Source organism: Microtus ochrogaster, chromosome 22 (genome assembly GCF_000317375.1).
Source record: "Microtus ochrogaster isolate Prairie Vole_2 chromosome 22, MicOch1.0, whole genome shotgun sequence".
In the NCBI taxonomy this organism is placed as follows: domain Eukaryota; kingdom Metazoa; phylum Chordata; class Mammalia; order Rodentia; family Cricetidae; genus Microtus; species Microtus ochrogaster.
In genome coordinates this window covers 32,967,087-32,991,632 of record NC_022023.1, presented here as the reverse complement: position 1 = coordinate 32,991,632, position 24,546 = coordinate 32,967,087, and the positions used below count along the sequence as shown (strand labels likewise).

The window sequence follows — 24,546 nt, the reverse complement described above, 5'->3', positions numbered from 1 at the left end:
TTACACACAAACATACGTATGCTCGTGTATGTAAAAAAGTGCATGCAGACAGACACACAGGCCAATACAAGCACATGCACTGCCCCCCCCAGAAAAACATAGACATACACACACAAATACACAAGCAGGCATGTGAGCACACACATGCACACACTTCTTCTGTGTAACCTCTCAGCATTAGTAGAGTTTGCTCCTTAGCAGGAAATAAATCTACCAAATTTTTCCACAATGACATCATCTCTTCAGCCTCAGGCCCACTTCCTGCCTTAACCACATTCAGGCCCATTGGCAAGAGAATCGAGTATTTCCATGATATCCGATAGCACTAATTTTAGGCATTGCTTTCAAGGCAGGAGAATGTAGAGTACGGTGTCAAGAAAAATAACTCTCCCCATATGGAAAATGAGAAATTAATTGTTTGAAAATGGGCTGTTTCTAAATGCTTTGGAGATATTCAAGGCATTCGAACAAATCAATAGTGACTTTGCAAGTTATTTTGTAAAAAGAGGAACAGTCAGGTTTTTAAAATGACAGCCTTTTTGCAAGGAGCTGAAAATTAAGGAAAAGAGGTATTTCTTCATTTACAAGTGTCTGGGGATTTCTGGGTAATTTAAAATGTGAGTGCTCATGCTATTTCTGTGTGTGTGGCCCAGGAAAGTCCTCTGCTGCATCACAGAGCCGCCACGGTATTTTCAGATGAGGTAATTTGCAGTGCAGAGCTTCCAGCGCTTTCCTGAGTTCTCTGGGGCTGTCGTGTGAATGTGTCCTTTGTTTCAGTCCGCAGTTTGGATGTGCATTCTATATCATGCATGAAACTCTCTGGGATGTGTTTTGTGCTGGCATTATTTCACTGGTCATGTCTAATTTCACACCAGCACAGCCTGCCTGTCTGCTGGATATATTGAAATCATTGCCCCACATTAAAACTAAGTAATAGAGTGATACATTGAAGCCGGTGGGTGACTTCAGGAAAACTGGCTCAGTCATGAATTCTAATAAAGACTGAAATCCTCCAGGTGTAGAGGAAGAAAAGAACCTTATGCTGGGGATGACTGCAGGAAGTGTGTACTCTGTGTCCCATCGAGTGAGGGATCCAAGTCTTCCTTCAGATCCTTCCTGTATCGTGCTTCTGACCGTGGCTGGAGTCCAAATTCTCTTGGGATGTTGTTTTTAAATTCATGAAATAAAACCAGCACAAACAGCACAAACCAAACCAATTTATTGAAATAGATCCTAGGAGTGGAAACCGTCTTCACAACAATAAAAATAAGCATGAAACAGAACAGACGCAACAAGCTTGCCTTTTAAAACCTTAATCTACAGTTTTAAAGTTGAGCAGTATGTCATGTGTTCAAATGTCAGCTCCTTTGCAAACAAACCCCACATCTTCACTTGACGAGAAAGCACGTTTTTCCTTTTTACACTGGTGAGTACACTTTTGCTAGAGCTTAGTAAAATAAAGGCCGTTCTGCTCATGTCCAGTTGAGGGTCGTCCCAGTGCACACTGGGAGTATGTCCATGGTTCTATCTGATGTGGAGTGCTGCTAGAAATATTATGTCAGACAGAGTTTACAGAATAAATGAGAGCAGTTAGAGATTTATATGATGAAATACAAATTTAGAAATTTTAACTATATCATAAGTATGCAAATATATAAGAATGTGTGAACATATATGTGTATCGTGCATTCATATTTATGCATATTTATATGTATATGCACATGTATGTGAATATGTATGTAAATATACTTATGTGTATATATGTATGCGTGTGTTTATATATTTAATGTATGTATATATGTGTATGTGTACATTTGTGTACTTGTGAGTACATATGTGTGTATAAATATATTTACATATACGCCTGTATATAAGTGTATATGTATATATTTGTATGTGTCAACATAGATACTGTGTTTCTCCAATATGAAATGAAGCATTCCACACTGATACGATGTCATAGGGGAAAAAGACCCCACATATATCCACAGGTCATAATCGGTCAGCAGGAGCCCTGAAGATAAAGAGTAAAATCGCAATTACAAAGTGCAGTTGGATTTCTTTTTACTCTTTGGGGACCTGCCACTGAGCTCTCAAAAGAATAGACGGAGACTTATTCTTACTTATGAATGCCCGACGTTAGCTTGCTTATTTTTAGCCGGCTTCTCTAACTTAAATCAACCTGTTCCTCTTCTTGTTTGTTTTGCCTCTGGATTTTTTGCCTTTCTTTATTTTGCATATCTTTTCCCCCTTCTTACTCTGTGGCTGGCTATGTGGCTAGATTGCTGGCCCCTAGAGTTCTCCTTTCCTCCTTTTCTTTCGAGCCTGGGTTTGTCTTCCTTTTTATTCTCTCCGCCTGGCAGCTGCACCTATTTTTCTGCCTAGTCATTGGCCTTTCAGCTCTTTATTAGACCAACCAGGTGCGCTATACAGGCAAAGTTTTACAGAGTTTAACAAATTACAGTTTAACAGCTTTATAGAGTTAAACAAATACAACATAAAAAATACAACACATATTTGCATCATTAAGAAAATGCTCCACAGCATAAACAAATGTAACACACCTTAAACTAATATTCCACAGCAACAAAGACTATGTATGAGGTGTGTATGAAACATGGATGCACAACCTGTTATACTCAATTCCTCTCAGTATGTAAAAACCTCTCATATCTGTGAATATATCCTGAAATCTAAGAAAATCCGAAACACAACAGCCCTAAACTTTCTGGGCAATAATATCTTTCTGTTTGTGTATGCATGTGTGTTGTGTGTGTGTAAATTTGCATCTGATGTGGGTATGTCTGTGTGTGTGAGCACATGCGTGCCTGTGTATATGCATGCATATATGTGTGCAAAGTGCGCGTGTGTGGGGGTGTGCACATATGAACATAAGTGTGCGTGTGTATGAGCATTCATGCATAAGTGTGTGCATGTGTGAGTATGTATGCATGTGGGAATGTGTGTGTAGATGGATTAACGGTAAATTATGACTGGGAATTAAATTGTGTGTTCGTCTATATTCTCATGGTTTCCACTTTGAAGGGAAGTCTAAGTTTTCTCTCCTCACACTCGGTACCTTGTGCTCTGCTACAGTAAACAAATATTTCTCAACTGGCTATTCCGTCAGATGCTGATCTGACCATCAGGTTATTTAACACTGAAGTCAGCCCATATCACTTCATTGATGAGAATTCTCCAGCTGAGTCCTCATTGCTTAGAGACAAGCCAAAGTCTTTACTAACGCTGGAGCCCTTCATGCCCTGCTCCCCACCTGCCCACTGGATCATATTCCCGCGGCCTCCTCTACTCCCCTCGCTACACCAAGATGGCCTTCCCCTTTAGTAAATTCATCAGAACATTTTTTCAGTGGATCTTCTGTCTTCCTAAGGTTTCACCCCTCAGGGAAATGAGGCTTCCTTCTCACTCTACAGACACCGTCCCTTGGACTAGGTCTTTCCGAATGGGGAACCTGTCCTACATTGCCTTTCAAAGATGCTTTGCAGCTGATAAGCATTTAAGCGTTAATTATGTACAAAAATTGATAAGTGAACTATTATCAAAATATTGATAAGTGTGATACAATCTTGTTAGAAATGACACTGACTGTGTGGAGGATGGACTGGAATGGATTGTTCAGGCAAGGTAAGAAATAACAGCCACACTATGTTAGGTTTTGACAGCAGAACTAGAAGCTAGGTGGCTTCTGCATGACCCTGAGACCAGGTGGGTGTGCAGCAATCTGGAATTGAATTGTCTAGTGTGAACATCAGAGATTGGTCCAGTGTTTGGGCCTTGGGGAAACAAACGAATAAAGATGTCTTGGTTTGCAATTGGAAAGGCGGGTGAAGGACAAGACCGGGGATAGATCATAGATTAGCATGCCCATGCAGAGTGCTCCTGGGTGCCCCAGGGATATGACCTGTGGCTTCCTCTTATATCACAAATTTGCTTACTGATGGAAGAAATGTACAAGCAAATGAGTAAAGGAGTTTTTCTGCTATTTTGTGTTGTTGTGGAGAGTGCATGAGGCAGCTTTTTGCCCATGACCTGGCGAAGCTGGCAAGCTATTGCACTTCAGAAGGTTAATCTTATGGCAGTGTGCAGAAACCCAACCCACCTGACCCAGAAATGGAGGGACATTTTGTAATCTGTACATTTTTCTAATGCCTGAAACATTAAAGAGTGTCAGTACTGTGAGCTGGAGTGATGCCTTGGTAGTGACAAACAGAAAGCATAAAGGAGTAATCAGAAGTGCTAGAACTGATTTTCTCTGTGTGTGTACAGGGTGTGTATGTGTTTCTCTCTCTTTCTCCCTCTCTGTGTGTGCTCGTGCGTGCAGGGTTTCTCTTTCTCTCTGTCTCTGTCTCTCTGTATGTGTGTGTGCATGCTGTGTACGTGTTTCTCTCTCTCCCTCTCTGTGAGTGCTCGTGCGTGCAGGGTGTGTACGTGTTTCTCTTTCTCTCTGTCTCTGTCTCTCTGTATGTGTGTGCATTTTAGCTATTTAGCTGCAGGCACATCCTGTTTATGTGTCAGTATCTTGTATGTTCTGTTTGGCAGGTTTTAGACCAGGTGCTGGGATAAAGTTCAGAACCATTCTGCATGTATGCCATTCCTCTCAAGTCTTATGGTCTGGAGGGAAAGTCAGTGGACTGCAAAAAGCTTGCGGGTGTAATGTGGATTTTTTTCTTCACCTGAAAGTAAACGTGAAAGGGTTACATTTTGCATGACACTTGTCCTGAGGCCAGCATTTAGGTGTGGGTGGCTGGGAGAAGGACTGTCGGAGCAGCCTGTAGTGAGGGGCAGCAAGCAGAAAATGAAGGCCTGGGAACAGCCCCAGCCTGACTGAGAGAGATGGGAGGCACGGTGGTAGAGGAAACCTTCTCCTAGTGGGAGGGTCCAGGCAAGCTGCGGAAACCTTTTCTGGAAAGGTTTGCTTTTGTACCATGCATGTGCACTAGGGAGTCACTGAAGATTTTAAGCGTGAGAAACAATCTGATTTGCCCTTTGAAAACCTCCCTCTGATTAGAGTAGAAATAAGAGATTAATATACAACATAACAGAAGAAGTCAGAAGTGAATTGTAAGTAATTATTATAAACAAAAAACCTTTGTTTTAAAGTTCATTTTTTCTTCTCTATATGTTAGCTTACTATGGTGATTACAGACTTGATAGTATTAATAATACTTAATCCTTATTATGTATTTTGTAAATGGCCCTGAGCGTAGACATGTACATGGAAAAAATGTCATTATTGAAAATAAGTTTTAATATGGGAATTACAACAGTACCCTTCATGCTATCTCGTTTAATCCTCAATACAAATGTTGGACCCCTCGTTTTAAAAAGGTTAAATAGATTAAATATCTGTTCTTGGTTCCATCTAGTTGATTGATGGGCCCATGTGGTATGCGTCCAAAATATTCTGCAAAGCATTAAAATTAGAAAATTAAGGAATACACAGGGGACAACACAGCCTGTGTTGAGTGTGTTTGAGAATTTACTAGCCTCACTAATATGCATTGGCTGCAGAGCACAGCCCCAGAAGAGCTGTGAACTGCTGAGGATGGAATTCTGTTTTGAGTGCTTTGAGATTGGTGCTGAGAAGAGACTTTTACAAAAGCAATAGGATTACTGACTATTAACTCAGAATTTGTTTCCAATATTTATAAATGATTGCATCTAAGAGCATGCACAGTGGGAAATGGGAAATTTAATATCTTTTTTTAAAAATATTTATTTATTTATTATGTATACAATATTCTGTCTGTGTGTATATCTGCAGGCCAGAAGAGGGCATCAGACCTCATTACAGATGGTTGTGAGCCACCATGTGGTTGCTGGGAATTGAACTCAGGACCTTTGAAAGAGCAGGCAATGCTCTTAACCACTGAGCCATCTCTCCAGCCCCGGGAAATTTAATATCTTTTTTAAGGGAATTTTATAGCCTATGTCTTTAGTTCTGTATTTGGAAGAATGACAGAAAATAGATGTATATTATTCATGAAAACACTTAAAAACTGCCAATTATTTGCCTTGTTCATCATATTAATGATTATTTGTTGTGTTGAGAGCCCAGGGACCTGTCACTCAGGTATCCAGACTGTCCTTTTCTGAGTAACTGTCATGCTCCACCTGTATCTCACACATGCAGTCTCAATGATCTCCCCATGATGTACAAGTTTTCCAAGGTAGTGAAAGAAAGAAATGTCTGCTTTTCATAAGTTATTTTTAAAATGCGTTTATCTTTCAATCTGTTCTTGAGAAAAGTAGCACTTTATCTTCTAAAACTTACTTGTATTTGGGATGCTTCTGAGTTTCAACCCCTTCTGCATTATGGATAGAGATTGTCAACTTGCAGCCTCACGCTCCTGTTCACATATTCAGTTGTTCAGGGATTTTTACATTAAAATGTCCTGCATTTTCTCATGTCCCTCTAAACTTAGAGCCTTACTGGGGCCATAGTTCCCTGTGGGTACAGTGAGTACAGGAATGAAAAGGGCTACCCTCCTGGATATTGGGTGAGCCTCCACTTCCCAGGGTCACCCCTCCTCATAGCACCTCAGAGCCAGCCGTTCCCATCTTTTTCTTTATGTATTCACCTCAGCCTCTGCAAGCCCATCAGCAGCTAGTGACCTTGGCTGAGCATCCAATTTTTATAAATTGGCATGAAGACCTTTTGTTTTCTTCCTGGTCAGCGTTTCTAGTTCCATCGTGTCGTGTCCTCATTTCCCAGTGCCCAGCTTGCCCAAGTTTGTCAGGTGTTTCTCTGGAATACACTCACCTCTGGTGCTCTTGCGGTCATTGAGCTCTGTATGTGGCTGATTATCAGGAAGATGTTCCTCTACTTATGCTCCGACAGCCTCTGCCCAGAGCTAGGTGCGGAACGATAAGGACCCGGAGAGCTGAGTTTAAGCCATGGCTTGCACATCTGTTTTAATTCTTCCGGTGCCATCTGAGTCTTGACTCCTCAGCAAGAGTGACAAGTAGGAAGAACCTTGGTCATATCTGTCCTTCATTCCTCACCAGAGAGAGTGACAGCTATCACAGAGCTGGGGTTTGGTAAGGATATTTTGAGCTTAATTAGGTTAAATGTCTACTGAGTTTTTTAAAGTAGCTTCCTCAATGAACTGGATTTTAAGTTCAGAGTTAAACTTCCAGAGCTTTTAAGCTGATTTCTTGATCCATATATAAGCAGTGGGAAGAACAGAAGGATTTTTACAGACAGCTCTTGGATAAGGAGTCCCACGTGAGGGCATGGTGTAAACACATTGAAAGAGCAGGACATGGTGGTGCATGCCTTTAGTTCCAACACCTGGGAGACAGAGGCAGACAGGTGTCTGTGAGTTCAAGGCTAACCTGGTCTACATAGTATGTTCCAGGATAGCCAGGTCTACAGAATAGAAATACCCCGCTTCAAAAAATCAAATTGAAAGAATGTATTCTTGCCAATGTATATAAAATTGTTTTCTTTCATTATTATTGTCAGATTATTATTGTCTGTCTGTCTGTCTATCCATCTACCTATCTATATTTATATCTATATATCTCCTGCTGCATCCAAACCAACAAATCAAAACAAAACAAAAAACAATTGTGTTTTTTTCTCCTTTGGAAAGTATCTTTTGCTTCTTAAGAAACTTAATAACATAAAATAAAACATATTATAGAAATAATTATTTTCAGCTTTACTGAGGTATCATTGGCAGAAAGTGCACATATTTGTGACTTATACAGCATGGATGTGTACACACTGAATTTTAAAATCAATATGATGAACATAACCATCATAATCCTTTCTGCAGCAAGAACATGGCAGATCCTTTCTCTGGATGGCTTTCAAATGCACAGCCCATTAGTGAGCATGTCGGCTATCAGTTCTATTTCTTGTACTTTCTGTTCTTTAAGCCATGTCTTCCATTCTCACCCTCCCTCCCCTGAAGCCACTAGGGTCCTGTTTTCTACTTTCTGCTTGAAGAGTTCGGCTGCTACGGATGATAAACGTTACAGATGGTTTTGGTGTAAATTAATATTCTGTGTTAAGCTCATCAAGGTGGTGCCTCTGTTTCCACCGTGATTCTTCACTGACACATTTTCACCGGCACACAAGGTCACTAGAGTCCACTCTTCTGGTTGCACATTCAACATATGAATTCTGACAGTATATAACGACGGGTGTCCATCAACATGGCACCCTACAGAAGAGTCTCACTGACCTTAGAATCCTAAGATTCTCCCCATGCCCACTGTTCCAGATTTTTTTTTTTTAAAAAAAAATAAATTTCATTGGTCCACATTCATGTATCAATGTAAGTGTATACACACGTGTCTGTATGAATTTGTGCACATATGTATGTTTGGGTACTCAAGGGCATCAGATCCCCTGGAACCGGAGTTAGAGATGATTGGAAGCTGTCAGATGTCTTCATGATTCATCAGCAGGTACCCTGTCCAGTCTCCCAGATATTTTCATTGTTTCCTAGCCTTGCCTGTTGCAGATTGTGACGGAGCTGAGTAAGTTAGCATGTGCTTCTCCACGGCTTATTTCTGCTAATCACTGGCTAATATTTTGTTGTCCTGCCATACGACCACTTCATTTCCTACCTCAGCTCCTGAAGCCATTTGGTTGCTTCCTTGTTACTAATTCTGAATGATCTTCTGTAGCCCCAGGGCAGGGCTTCAGAAGACAGAGGTTACTAACTCACCAATACTCTTTTAGTGCCCACTGCCTATCACTCTTTTAAGTGTGGAGTTTGACTCTAGATTTGATCTTAATTTCTATCACTTTACGTAATAACGGAGATTTGTTCCAAGTAACTAAAAGGGATCATGTATATATTTAACTCTAATTTTTAATATTTTATTAGTTCTTTAGCAATTTTCTTATAATGTGTTTTGATCATATTTACCCAACCCCTCCCTCCCTGTTGCTCCCCACAGATCCACCTCCCTATCCTCCAACTTTGTAATTTTTATTTTTTAAATTCATGACTCTTGGATTCCAGTTTGTTTATTCCATATACTTCTTGCTGTGGGACCTTACACTGGAGTGTGGTGGGCCTTTTAAGCAATTATTCTCAGGATTTCCTAGGATGAAAGTTATGGCAAGCCATTGCTGTCAGAAAGCTCCATATTTTTTTGTCATTGAGTATTTTTGTGATATCACAACATGATGGCCATAACAGAATTAGCATCAACAGCCAGATCTCTATCATGTGAAATTTGTCTAGGAGAGGAAGTGAAGGTTCCATTTAGTATTCCAGCTTTAAGCTTTAGTTGCTTCTGTATTAAATTGATGTTGAGGTACAAGGTTCTATTACTGAGTTTTAAGAAAGATGTAATGTCAAAATAATGAAGTTTTCTCTTTAATTTTAATTTAATTTTTATTTTAAAGAACATATTTCACCTCTATAAAAATGGTGGGGTTTTTAGGTTTAGTTATTATTTATGTGTATGTGCTTGTGTAAGTTTGTGTGCACCAAATACATGTAGTGCTCAGGAAGGACATAAAAAGGCATTGGAGTCACTGGAACTGGAGTTCTAGGTGGCTAGGAGCTGTCTGATACAGGTGCTTTGAACCAAACCTGGGTCCTCTCCAAGAGCAATAAACGCTCTTGATCTCTGAGCTGTTACATTTATTTGTTTATTGTGTGTATATAAGCGTGGGTGTGCATATGCTACTGTACATGTGAGAAGGTCAGAGAACAGCCTTCTCCCATCAGCTGGTCATGTGCAACCTGGGCATCATCACAGCTGGTGGCCAGTGTCTTTACCACCCGAACCGTCTTGCCAGCCCTCATTTTCATTCTTTCTAAAGTGAGATGATGTTTGAATTTACACACTTTGATACTCTAAATGTAAGCAAAAATTTTTTTACTGAGAGAGATTACTTTTCAATAAAGTATACAGGGAATCAGAGAGCAACAGGGATTCAAATGGAAACGTTATTTCCACTGTGGAAAAAGCGACTTCATTGCCTATATATTTGAACAGCACACTCCACATACCTTTTGGTAAAGAAACAATATTACTTCTTGGCCAGTACCTCGTCATCTTCTGCTTTATGTCTGAAATGTCTACTTGATGTAATTAAGAATAGGAGTCTGCCTTGAGCTTTTGTGAACAAAAGATTTACTTAAACTGCCCGAATTAAAATTTCAGTTAATAATGTAAAGGAAATTGAAGACAGCATTTTCTTAGTTCTTTTGATTGACTTTTCCTTTTAATATGTGGAACAAGTGACAGATGGTACGTAATTCTTTAACCTTTCTTGGCCCAAACTTGGGGAACCACATGCTGAACTACACTGGGCTCAAGTCAAATCTGATCTATCATGGAATAGTTGAAGCTTACGCATGTGAAACTGGGTGATGTAGTTTGAACTGTGGACAAGCTCAGCTTCTTCATCCCGAAGATGGAGAGGCTGTGTATTATTCAGTCACTCAGTGCAAGGTGCTGTGCATTGACACTTTAGTAGAGAGAGCATATGTAAACATAGACTGTGTGCCTCCACTGTGATAGACACTGTAGACTCTGGCTTACTCCTTCTTAATGCCATCCTGTGTCAGTAGTGAAGCCAGTCCCTCCTGTGCATGGCCACTGTGGGCATCAGAGAAGCAGTGTACTACTGGACAAGATCCTGCCCGCCCCATGTATAGGCTATACATGCTATGCCGTAGAGTTGCGACAATCTTCCCTTTGAAGCTTAAGCACACTGACACTGGAACAATTTCATTTTTATGTTGTGTGTTCATTCTTCAAGTAAAATCCTTGACCTGTACCATTGAATATCTTTATTATACATGGGAAACATTCTGTTTGGGAAGGGTTAGAATGCATGGAGATATTATTTTCTTTTGAAGGAAAGTAGACAAGTATCGAATACGTTTTATGAAACATTAGATAAAGGCTTTGCTTTTTCATCTAATCTGCTATTCAGTACAATGACCACTATCCTCATGTGCCTATTAGAATTAGCTTATCAAAATTTAAAAATTAATAGATTTCCTTGCCACACTCACAACACTCAAAATCCTATTTAATCACCCAACATTTTCTTCAATTTGATGCATATTTTCTTGACATATTTATAATTCTTATTTTATAAATATACAATTCATAATGTTTTTATATAAAATTTAAACTATGCCTAGGGCATCTGTGCAAACTTACACAAGACATAGTACATACATGTAAATTAGTTTCTGTCTAAGAATATGTTCTGATCACATTTATGCCTCAGTAGATAGATGTTTTATTCCTTTGAAATGGTCAAATGAACTCCATTGTATTTGTGTACTCTGTTATCCTACTAGCTCTCTCCTGATATATTCTTATTTCTATTTTTCCTACTTAGTCAATGTTGAATAGTATATATTCTTAGAACTAAATTGCTGGATTTAAAGACACGTATTTTGATTTTATGCTTAAAATACTAATAGATGTTCATGAATAGTTTATAAAGGAAACCTTACATGTTGATATATATGATTAGTTTTGAGACTCATGTGGAGGCATTTCTTTCAAAACCTTTGCTGATACCTGAACTAGATCAGTTAACGAGATATTACTTATTATGTAGTAAAAAAGGAACAAATGGTTATAAGGTTGTGGGGTAGGGAGAAAGAACAGTATACTGTGTTGGTGCTAAATGTAAGTCAGTCCAATTACTATGGAGATCAGTAAGGAAATTCCTCATAAAAATAAAATTGAACAACTAAAATCGTCCTGGGTCTGTGCTGGAAGGAGTCAGTCAGCAGAGCACACAGTGGCCATGCACCCTTGATTGCTGTATTATCATTCCTAGCAGCCACGCCAGGGCTTCCGCATAGGTGTCCACCAAGGGCATGAAGGAGTGATTAAAGAAAATGTGGTGGATGCTGCACAATGAAGAATTAGACGTAGAGAAGAGTGGATTATATCATTTGCAGGGAAGTGGGTGGAATTGAAGATCATTAATGTTAAACAAAATAAGCCAGACTCAGAAAGATACATATTGCATGTGTGGTGTTCAGATTTTAAAGAAGATGTGAAAGTAGAAAAGATGTTAAAGATGAGAAAGAAAACTCAGGGAAGGGGGAATAGGGTGATGCCTGATGTGAATGTGGTCAAGTGTGTTGTGCACATATATGAAGATGACACAGCAAAACTCAATATTTTGTATAATCAACACATAGTAATGAAAAACAAAGTTATTGCCATGTAGGCAGCCTCATATATCATACATATTAATACATGTACATAGAGTTTAGTATGACAGTGGTGCCTAAGACATAGGTATGCTTGTACGTTCATGTAAAAATGCCAGTGCTGTGATTCTGCATCAGCTTTAATCTGCATTGGAAATATGTGCCTCTCAGGTAACAGGCCCTGCCAGGCTACAGCAACAGACACTTTTTGTTTGTTTGGTTTTGGTTTTGTTTTTTCAAGACAGGGTTTCTTTATAGCTTTGGAGCCTGTCTTGGAACTAGCTCTAGTAGACTAGTCTGGCCTCGAACTCACAGAGATCCTCCTGCCTCTGCCTCCTGACTGCTGGGATTAAAGGTGTGTGCCATGCAACAGACATTTCTATTACATAGCCATGAAGCCTTTTGATGTGAAGAACTATGTGGACTTCACTAACTCGGTCAGGTCACTGTTTCATGTTTTTACACTGTCCTGTAAATGAACTAAGTAATCCGTGCGCATTGCTTATTCTAAGAGCAGAGGCCACGCCTTTCTCAGAGTTGAAATGACAAAATATTCTCCCTCAATCTTTTTGCTTTTTCAGCAAGCTCACAGGAGCTCACACTTACCAGACTTGGGCTTTGACATCACACAAACTCCTTGGCTTTGTATAGTGTTTGAAAACTGGTTCTACTCTGTGAAAGGAAGAGCCTGTTATACTTGCCAGAGTTCCAAGCAGAAAGTCCTGGCTAAGATTTCTGGGAAAATGTTAGCAGGATTGTCTCCTCAGTCCGCAAGCACTCATATCCTAAGCAAATCCTTTTATGTCAAAAGTGACACAACATGGAATGTAAATAGTCCCTTTGAGCTCAGTTTCCACATGATCAAGCTGTAGCATTTGTCTAAAGAAAGAAGCTAGAAGCTTGTTATCTCTAAAGACTTCAAGTATAACTTCTTGGTACCATCGTGGAGAGGTGTGAGGTAGAGATCTCTTCTGCTGCCTTTTGGGTTTAGTTCCTGCACACTTTCTGTGTTTTGTGAACTGGATGCTATTTCTGCATGCATCATAGGATACATTCACCTCATTTGTATATTGATATGTAAAATACATTTTGTACATTTTGTGAGAAAATTGCTAAGTTATTTAGATGAAACAAACTAAAATAGTCACCGAAGAAAAAGAAAAATCCGTCCGTGTTAGGGAAAGGGCTCCTGTGCATTCTCAGTGAGTGTTCCTGAGAGGAGGGTGTGTGCCACCTGCATAGACTTCCCTCTCCTGAGTGTTCATATCCTCACATTCTTTTCCTGTGTTTTTCACAAGCATATTTGTCAGCACAGGATAAATTCCGAAGCATTTTGTTGAAAGCACAGTGCATTTTTAATGTGTCTCTGAGATGACCTTGCCTAGCGCCCCACCTGACTGAGATTTCTTTATCTTCTAGACTCTGCCCCTGAAGAAGATTCCCTGCAAAGCCAGCGCACCCTCAGGCTCCTTTTTTGCCCGAGACAACACAGCCAATTTCTTATCCTGGTGCCGAGACTTGGGGGTGGACGAAACCTGTCTTTTTGAATCTGAAGGCCTGGGTATGTATTTTTGTCATGACTTCTGTGGAGGGGGTTATGATTACTGCCTTTTCTCCCTTCGTGTGCACCTACAGGTTTTGTGTGCTGCTGCTTTTTAGATTATTTTAAACAAGTGGAGTTAGTTGTAACAAGTCATGGTAGAAAAATGCGTCTGCCATCTTACTGCTGGCCACCTAGGTGATAAAAATAATACAGGAGCAGAAAGGGCCGGGCTTTTCATAGCCAGAGCTGAGTGCTATCCACACAAGCTAAGTGCTTGCGCTCCATCAAGGGAGAACTTCCGTGAAGGGGGAAAACTTCAGTTCTTTCTTTGTTGAGACTGAAGTTTACTAGTTTATGTATTTAACTGTTTTTAGGGTTAAAAGTCAGGTGTGTCTGGGGTATTGAAGTAACTTCAGAAGACAGACACCTCAGTGAAAATATATTCCCAGATTGCTGTTTCCTGGTGTTTTTTCTTCTGATTGAATTTTGGCAATCCATTTCCAGACCACACAATGAGATTTTTAATTTCTTGGAAGGAGACATACGATATGTTTAACTAGTGAGTGTTTCCATACTGCCTGACACACTGGGATTAAATGTCCAAGTTACTGCAGAAGTCCCCCTACAGTGTAATTCTAACTTGAAGAATATTGGAACTAAGTTACCCTTACGGAAATGGAGCAAAGTCAAGAATGGAGACTTCTAATGGAAAAAGAAAAGTTTTGGCTCTGATTGTCTAGGACTTTAAAAATCAATTTACAAAATCATATAATACCAAATATTACCATTCAAGTAAGCCAAGCATCCTTTAGAGAATAAGTCCATAAACAACCTTCCAAACAATTGAAAGAGCCTTTGTCCCTGAGCCTTGGATAATAATATTTCTCTGCTAAACCCAGAAAACTCAACAATGGGAACTTGGCATTACATATGCTGAGACCATTTGTGTCTGATCTAAGATGAGGGGATACGATGAGAGAAAGATGGCCATTCACAGTCTGGGAGTTTCCTCAGTGGAGAAGAGACTAATATCAGTTCAGTGTAGTAGGGTATTCTAAAGTAGAAAGAGAAAGCATGAAGCTGGGTAGTTACACAGTTGTGTGGCACACAGCAGTGCCTCCCTGAAGGCTCATTGAATGAGCAGGCTTTGACTATTGTTAGTGACAGGTATGAACTTCTGTTGGAGATGGCTCCCCTTCAGCCCAGTAGCGATGTGACAGATAGATTCTAACTTTTAGGGGTGTCTGGTTAGCCGTGAAGAATTATAGGAAGGAAATGAAGAGGAGTGACTTGGAAGCAAACCTAATGTCTAGCAATGTCTGTCGTGTAGCTACAGTCAGTCAAGTGTCAGTCATGAGGACATCCCATGTCTCACCCGGGGAAGGGGCAGTTATCATCACGTTTTAAAATATGAGGTGACCCCCACCTCATAATTTAAAGAATGGCCACACAGGAGAACTGCTTTAGATCTGCATTAATTTATGAATTTAATTATTGTGCAGGGTTTTATTAAAGATGCATTTTTAACTTACTGGTAAAAGTTTGTACAAATGGGTTATAAATAGCTCTGCATATTGCTGTGGTCTTCATTGATTTTCCCCAAGTCTGAGTCCTTCTGTTGTCTGGACTAATAGGACTTTCTGTAGAATCCAGCAGGAGTCAATGTGGTACCAGATTCCTCCTTGGAAATACCTCTGCAATTCACATTTGTGGTGTACCTTTATGCTCTGGAAAGCCTAACTCAATTTACCTCATAATTAATGTATTTTGTCTGGAAACTGTAGACACTAAAGAAATTTATTTCATGATCTTGGTGTGTAACCGTATAGTTAAGTAAAGAAAAATTAGACAGCCTGCATCTTCCTGTTATAAAACAAGGTGGCATTATCAAAAGCAAGTTTGTGATAATTTATATATAAAGAAATATTATATGTTCTGTTCCTTAAACACTTAATTTTGATGTATCTTAGCTTTAACTTTAAATTAAAATGTATTTAAATGTTCAAGTAGATTCAATAAACCCAAGATTTCAGGTCTTCTAAAATTTAAAAATTATTTTTAAGATCAGTACTAAACTAAACCAGATAATCAGGCTCTCTGTTTGCTACTCAATTAAAAACACATTTGAAATTTCAGGGGGTGAGAGTGGGTATACGGGGGTGTATTATAGGCCCAGGGACCCAGTGAAGAGGGTCAGGATTATAGCATTGATTTAGGATTAGTTGGAGAAAGGAAACAGCTGGGCCCATGGATATTAATGACAATAAAGAGGAAGGACAAAGAAAAATCTCATTTCCCAGAGGAGCCTTTCTCCCTGGGTGTTTTTATTATTCTTTGCTGTTAAGGATGCGACAGAGCCATGCTGCTGGCCTTGGCCTTGGCCTTTTCCACAACAATGGTGCTGTGTGCTCCGCTTGAGGTCTTTCACGCTTCACTTTTGAAAGGGAATTTAGGGCAAGGTTTTTCTTTTTCCTTTTTTTGCCCTACCTCAAGATTTCGTTTCAGTGGTGTGCGATGAAGAACATCCTTTGTGCCCCAGTGTTTTGAACAGAAAGCAAAATGAAAAGATGCCCTGATGAAGGGCAGAATGTGTCTGAGTGACTGATAAACTAGATCACAGTGCTGCCTGTGTGAAGAGGCTTCTGTTCACGCTGCTCTGAGGGCTGAGCCTGCACAGAGAAAGCCTCCTCATCTTGGCGGCAGGCAGTAGTTGCTTGCTCTGTGCAGCAGCAGTGTTGCCTGTACTTACTTCTCAGCTGACTCCATCTGCTGACTTTCCACAGCAGGAATGTCAGGAAACCTCCATGGCGGTGTGGTGGGGACTTGTCGGGAGAACTGCCAGGTGTCGCTCAGGTTGCCTTTCTCATTCTGGGAAAACAATTGTATGCAGCACACCGTACAGGCAGGGTGTGACCTGTAGGTCATCCTCTTGTGGTTTGCTTTTATTTTTTCTATTTTGAAAACACTGACTTTTGTAACTCAAACTGGCTCTGAATTTGCTTTGTCGCTGAGGATGACCTTGACCTTTTGTTTGTTTGTTTTGTTTTTGTTTTGCTTTTTTGAAACTGAGTTTCTCTGTGTAGATTTCAGTCTGTCCTGGAATTTGCTCTGTAGACCAGGCTGGCCTCGAACTCACAGAGATTCAACTGCCTGTCTCTGCCTCCTCAGTGCTGGGATCAAAGATGTGCTCCACCTCCACCCTGCTGACCCTGAACTCTTGGTCCCTTCTCAGCTGGCCAAATACTGACTTGTTCTACTTTAACTCTGAGTGATAATTTTCTTCTATAAATGTCAGTTTTAGATAATAAGATAACCCATACTCAAATATTGCTTCAGAAATGAGCAAAGAGAAACAGGGAGAAAGGTGATGAAGAGCCTACTGAAAAACAGACTAAGTTGACTAGTTAACTGAGATAAAATCACTGGGCATGCTGGTACAATGCTGCCAATGCTTCACTGGTGGTCATAAATGAATGTGATCTGAAATGATAGCGGTAAATGAAAGTTAAGAAACACCTGTATATAGGATTCTTAAGAATATATTTCTGAAGAAAGTTAGGATGGTAGCTTGTCCTTGATACAGTAACACAGTTTTAACAAGTTTTTAAATTTCTACTGACTTCTCTGAAGGAAATTAGAGGGAAACCCTAGTGTCCATTGAGACATTTTAAAAAATAAAAATAAGTATCCCTGGCATTTGATGCTATTTTGAACAAACTATCATGGTCCATAGATATCAAAATCATTTTCTTGAGACCATGTAAGGAGTGGGGATATAAGGCTCCCACAGTGAACATTAGACATGGTTCTATCTGTGTAGAGCAAAGAAGGTCTCGTTCATATTGTGGAAGGAGAATGGAGAGTTAGTGGGTTGTAAGTGGTTTGGTCTTCACTTACTAACACGCCAGGCCTCCTAAACGCAAGTCTGAGCTTGTGCTTTTTAGACAGTGAGGACTTGCTTAGTTTATTTTAAGAAGAAGTTGGGATCATTCATGACGTTTCATGCAGTCACGCTCTATTAAAGGCTTTCCACGCAGGCTGTGCGGAGCAGGTGACGGAACTGTGTGGAGCCATGGTGCAGAAGCCCTGGCTGTGCTTGCTCTGTGGAGCTCTAGCTCTGGTTGTCTCCCTGTGACAGCTCACTGAGGCTGATACTCCTCTGTGGAGCTCTAGCTCTGGTTGTCTTCCTGTGACAGTTCACTGAGGCTGATACTCCTCTCAGTGTTCACCATTGTGCTTTTCATGGAAAAAGATGACCATGGAGATTTTCTTGAATTTAAAAGTTTGTTGTTCATCAGCTCAGCATCAGAATAATTCCTCGTTTCTCCTTTTAGTGTGTGTTTAATAACGGAGTAACAAACACAGTTACAAAGTTTAGAACACAAAAGGGGTGAAAGTATTTTTGTTTAATTTCAGAGATATATAAAGATTATTAGACTATATTTGTCAGTAATCCTTCCATTAGTAATCAATGAATTTTCAAATGTTAATTTAGGATTTTAACCACCTTTAAAATGACACTGGTTATTTTATGGGTCTTGTTTTGTCATTTAAATTTGTGTCAGAAATATATGATTTATTCCAAGTTTAAAATGTTTTAAATTTTGCCTTAAGATTGGTGCTCTTACATGCTTTTATCGGGTTTTAAAGTACAGTCTATTTTCTTTACTAGTGATGCTTTTATTTGTAAGGAGCATCTGCAGCCCAGAGTAACAAACTGGTGTAGGATATATTAAGTTATTAATTTTATTGCTGTAAACATGTTTGATTTGCTCCGTTTACACATTTTTGTTATCTGGGCAATGGAGGGAGGGTCAGGGAATTCTAAAAGCACACATTTTGCTTGACATACTTATATCAATATCAACATGTTGTTGGCTGATTGTAGGACCTGGAGCGCAGTGACTGTTCATCTGTTTCTCAGAGAAAGAATCTGCCCACCGAGAGACGGGTTTGCTGTCTACTGTGTAGCATGCACTGTGTGGCTCTTGTGACTGTCACTCTAATTCTGGTTCCCTGTGTCTGTGCTTGTGTGGTCCCTATTCTTTCCATGCACCACTGTGATTGGCAGGGTTCTGTGGTTCCAGATTGTTTCCATAGCAAGCCTATGGTTTCACTAAAGTGAAATGGACCTCCCCACCTTCCACTGCCTGCCTGGTCACTGGTTGCATCAGAAAAATACTTGATGCCTGCATCCCTTGTGTGATATGCCCTCCTCCCCAGTCCTTGTTCTTGTTTTGTCTGTATTGAAAACTTTAAGAATATGTTAAACTATGGGTTAAATCAAACCAATTTTCTTATTTGCTAGTTATTAGTATTAGTGCAGGATAGCAAGTCCATGGTACTGATTTAGCTCCAAGTTGTTTACATTAATTTTTCTTCTTCTCCAGGTTCATTTTCCGTTAGATTTCTTTCAAAAATTTCTTTATTTAAAAAAATACCATTTTAAAATTTTAACCATGTCTTTATTTCGTTATGTTTGTTTGTTTTTGCCTTTGTCTCTCTTTCTTGAGAATAGTCTCAAGTAGTCCAAGCCAACCTGGCGGAACATATTATGTAGCTGAGGATGATTAGAATTTCTAACTCTCCTGCCTCCACCTCTAGGTGCTCGGACTACAGACATATACCACCATCGCCAACTTAGCTTTTATTTAAACCCAGGCATCCCTTTTCAGAACTAGCTGACCGCACAGTGCCTAGGAACATGTCCAGGACAATAATATTGAGTTGATGGAAACTGTTGAGTTGCTTCCTGGGTAGCAGTTTTCAGGGGCTTTAGAGAATCAAAGTTGACTGAAAGGACAGTGGCAGCTGCAACTCTTGCAGGGTGGGATCTGCACTGCCCCAGGTTTGATGGTTGTATCTCTGTGCTCATCAAGGGCAGCTAAGCACAGCACGCGTGTTACTCTCTGTACTTTGCCAGCCGATGTCATTGCACAAACAAAAGCCTGTGACAGGGAGAGTCAAATCTTTTGTTATCCCAAGTTACAGCTGCTAAGTGGCTGGTCCAAGATTCAAATGCTGCTTTCTTCACCTCCAAACACCGTACCCCTTATGCAAATGAATAATTTGAACAAGCTTCTAAAGTTGTATGGGATTATTCTAAGTAAAAGGAAAATAACTCAATGTAAATAAAACCAACTTAGATACCCTTCCCTGATCAGCATTCTTCGTGCTGGAGAAAGAAAGCCTGTGCTCCGGCACATTTCTTCATCCAAGTTCACTCCATTTGGTCTCTCCTACGGTGCTTCCCCCAAGGATGGGAACCCGTGTGAGCACTGTCTTTTTGTTATTGGTGTGCATGCCTCGTTCTGTTTTAAAAAACACTGATGATAGAAATCTTCAGCCTTGTTATGTCTTAATATTCTGTTGTGGTAATAAAACACCTTTACCAAAGCAAACTAAGGGAGACAGCTCAGAATTTTAGGTTACATGGCAGAGAAGCCACAGAGGCAGGAACATGAGAGAAGTGATTACTTTACATCCAGTCAGGATTAGAGAGCTGTGAACAAATACACACTTGCCTATGCTCAGCTTGTTCTCCTTATTGAATTCCTGCTTAGAGAATGGTCCTTTCCATCGTTTAGTTCTTCTGTCAATCAGCTCAACTAAGTCGGTCTCTCACAGACCTTCTCAGAGGCTAGCCTTACTGTGTCCCCAGTGAGCCAGTAGGCCTGTCTCCTAGGCATCGGGTTAACAATTAGTGGCAGCCATCTCCCGGTGCTGTGAGAGCCCTTCTCAGCTGCAGACCAGTTGTGTTTGATAGTTCATCATTCTAGGCACTAAACCCTTTGATTTGTTCTGTACCTCAAACACGGCTGCCCTTGACAGCTCTTGTATTTAAATTAGATTTCCCAGAATAATGACACACAAGGAACAATTGGTAGCTGACCCTCCACTTTCCTGACCCTCAGTCTTTGATTATATAGACTACACCAAGAGAGAAATATCCACCAAATCCACCAAGACATCATACTCACCCCGACCTGTATTTCACATAAGTAGAGCATGCTTCATAAAACCACAGAAGTTATAAAAGATACTATAGTGTTGACTAACACACTGGTTTTCAGGCATGCCAATCATCACCTGTAAAGTGTGAGGAAGAATAGATATTGATCAGTAAGGGTAGGATGTTCCTAAAGCCTCCCACGTGATAACTATAGTGCTGAGCTCTGGATGGAACCCATCTCACTATCAAGGAACTGAGAAGAGAAGTAGAAGACACAGCAGCAGCCTCGTGTAGAGACCCTGCTTTTCTGCCCTTCAGTCTATTCCTTTCCCTACCCCCCCCCCCGTGGTTTATTAGGACTTATTATCTCCTGTGAGATGATATTTAGCCATGAATTTATGATATATTCCTAATTTTAAAACAATATCTCAATACTATTGTGGTCCAGTTTCTTTTACTAAATTATACTAAACATTGCTCTCCAAGGCTAAATACTGTAGCCTTTATTTGTATAGAAACCAAGTGAACATCAAACTTTCTGTACTTTTCTTTGTTCATTTGTTAAAGGTTAATATAGGTAGTCAAACTACACATACACAGTCTCATGTACTTTGTTCTTAAAGATTCTGTGACATTTAAAATCAGTTTCTATTCCTGGGTGAGTAGCCTTCCATCTAGGTTATAAACTATTTTTTTGGGGGGGGCGGAGTCTCACTGTTACGTAGTCATAGCTGGCCTGTAGATGACTAGGCTAGCCTCCAATTTACAGAGATGCCTGCTCTGCCTCCCGAGTACTCGGATAAAGGTGTGCACCACCATTCCTGCTTCAAATGTATCCTGAGTTGTTGTCCGGGCTCCTTTTCCTAGGGAAGCACAGTGTCAACCTAATGCTGCAGCCTTTCATATAATAATCAACATCAAACTAAGAGCTGTTTTATTCTTAAGAAAATCAGTATCGAGGTGTTTAGGTCTTAAACACGACTTCTATAAATGTAATTATTACTCAGATTTGTAACTGGTACAACCTTGTAATAGCCAAAGTTTATAAATTTATATCAGCTCATAAAATTAAAAATACTCATTGTCACAAGAGGCTCTGAATGAGCATTTCCCCACCATAAGGTTTTTTTTTATTTTAGAATATTTTTTTTTAACACTGAATGTAATAACTGGTTCACTACAGGGCACAATAAAATGGTCAAAGGAACAAACAAAAGTGGATTAATGTTGACTCAAACAAATGATCTTCCTAAGCAAATCATTAATAGCAACAAACGTGTAATAATGAAGAGGAGAGCTGCCCTCAGGCCAGTGTTTCCTGTTTTCCAAGTGCTATGCTCAGTACTGTATTTTATTTAATCACCACAGAGAGTTATGAGAAAGGGAGGTGAGAACTTACAGAATTCTCCTCCATGTAACACATAATACCCACGAGGCCTCACACTCCCACCCACAGCCCTCTTTCCGCCTACTGCCTTCGGAGTAGAGCTCCTTGTGGCATAAACATCAAGGTTGATTCCTGGGTCTAATACACACTTATGCTACTGAAGGGTTCTAAATCCAATTTTCCAGTGATGTGCTGAAAGTGGGGTGTTTTTTTTTTTTGCTTATTAAATAAGCATTTAACCTCAAAGCTAAATTCTTGTCATTTCTAGAAATGCTAGGCAATATCATCTTTCTAGCTCTTGACTTTCTCTCAACTCTCACCGCACGTCTGTTCTAACACATAACGTGTGGAGGAATCAGATGTGGTGAAGACAGCTGCACTGTGCACCTCGACGTATCAGCCAGGCCTGCAAGTCATCGTTCACTGTGTTTTCTTTGTCTGCTTGTATTTGTTGGTTTGCTTTGTTTTGGATTATTTTAAGCAGAGTCTAGTCAATATTTGCAAGGCCATTATGGTAGAAAACAACAATTTATAACTATAAAAATTGAAGGAATTTTATTATTGCTATAAAAAGGATGCTAATTCCCTTGAAACTTGAGATTAAAACTCAGCCTTTCTGTGAGATTCCTCCTTCTGTGAAATGCCACTCTGTTTTACATTAATTTTTAATTTTGCATGCAAAGGTATGGGTTTTATTATACATTCACACACATTTATGTAACAGTCCTTTTGTGTTTTCACTCATCCCCTTCTCCCATCTTCCTCTCCCATCTGAGTTCTGTTTTTGCTTGTCTCTGGGCCAGTTCTGTAAAGATGATAATGGGAGCCCTGAACTTACTCCACTTTCTCAAACTGATCTTCTCACGTGTCTATGTGGAGTCTACATTTGAGTTTGGCATGCAAAATGCTTTATCTTGACAACAAGGAAGTCAGGAGATGCGTAATGGAGATGTGCCCTTCATGTCAAACTCCTCATGTTATCCCCAACAAATTTCATTTTCTGTGTAATGTTCCTGTTTGCACACCAGTATACACCAAGTCACTAAAGAATCATGCCATTTGTGTCAGCTGTTGCTTTTTAGAGTTAGTCATTGCCCGTGAATGGACCCACTTCCTCTGGCCACCAGGGTTTTTGTGTTGTTTTCATTGAGAAATGCATGACGTCATAGCTAAAGCTCCTGGAGCTTTGGCCACCTATTTCACACAGCTTTCACAGAAGACAGTGAATCAGCGCGGCGCTAGGAGTCTTCTCCTACTTCCTTCCTCACTCCCTTTGTTCTTCCTCCCACTCAAAGCTCCATTTTGCTGTCTTAGTACCATATTTTAAAAAGTTAGAGTCTTAGAAAATTGATGACCTAGATTGATTTTGGCGTTTTGCTCCTGTTTCTGTGGTGTCCGTTACGGTGTAACGTCACATTCCCCAGATCATTGCACTGAAGTTGATTTAACACATTAGGCCTCATGAGATGGCTGTCATTCTAGCCAGGCAGCTGGAAGTTGTAATGTTCTCACTCATTTAAAGACTCTTTACCTAATTAGAAACTAGGCAAGGCTCCCTTAGTTAGGCTTTGTGACAGTTCTCCACTGGTCACCTAAAGCTAAGCTTTGCTTACTGGGAATGGGGATATTTTTTGTTTCAGGTTTTCCATGATCAATTATGTTTTTAGTAAGCATTTCTGATGGTTGTTTTTAAAGTCTAAAAGTGGCATTTTATAACCAAATAATAATACTTAGTTTGAATGTCCCTTTAAGCCAAATGAAGTCCACAAATTTTAATATTCCAACTTAATATATGTTTAATATTCATATCTACTCCAAACAAATCCTGTTGTTATCTTTGGAGTTAATATCACTGATACATTATTAGTGGAGACATTAGAATATTTAGATTAAGTAAATAAATAGTGGGGCTTGAATTGTTATAAAATTCTAGCCTTATGAATTAGAACAAGATTGTTATTTTTATTATACATATATAGTTTTATTAGAATAATAACTTTTTGAACACTTTCCTCCATGCCTAGCTTTATTACATTACTTATTTTATTTAATGTTGAATATTACATTTTCCCAGCGCCTCAATTTTGGTTAGGAGACTAGAACAAGCAACATGCACTCTTCTTGTGGGCTCAGAAATACAAACATGTCTTGTCCGCCGTGCTGAGCCACCCAAGCCTAGTCACAGAATATGAATTTAATACTACCTCATACTGCCATGTAATACAGAAATAGCACCTCATAAAGGCTGTTCATTGGCACATTTCATGAGCAATGCTGACTGATGGGACCTTGTTATATTCCCATGTCTTAAGAATCTGGTCAGTGGAGTGTGTCTCTTTCTAAAGTATCAATTACTGATTAGGAGAGATCATCAAGTTGGAGGTCCCATTTGACATCTGCCTTTATTTGGAGGTGAACAAAGAAGCTTGTTTATAAATTTTTTTTTTTTTTTTTTTTTTTTTTTGGTTTTTCGAGA

The 24,546-nt window shown here is 39.7% G+C and overlaps 1 protein-coding gene across 2 annotated transcripts in view; it reads left to right on the top strand.

Moving 5' to 3' along the window:
• The window catches only part of Gas2 (growth arrest specific 2), a 120,525-nt gene that overhangs the window by 30,984 nt on the left and 64,995 nt on the right, over window positions 1-24,546 (top strand). For both annotated transcript variants that reach the window (XM_013350266.2, XM_026784258.1), the window contains one exon: window positions 13,608-13,749. In XM_013350266.2, the coding sequence (XP_013205720.1) occupies window positions 13,608-13,749 (142 nt within the window). The remainder of the gene's footprint in view (window positions 1-13,607; window positions 13,750-24,546) is intronic.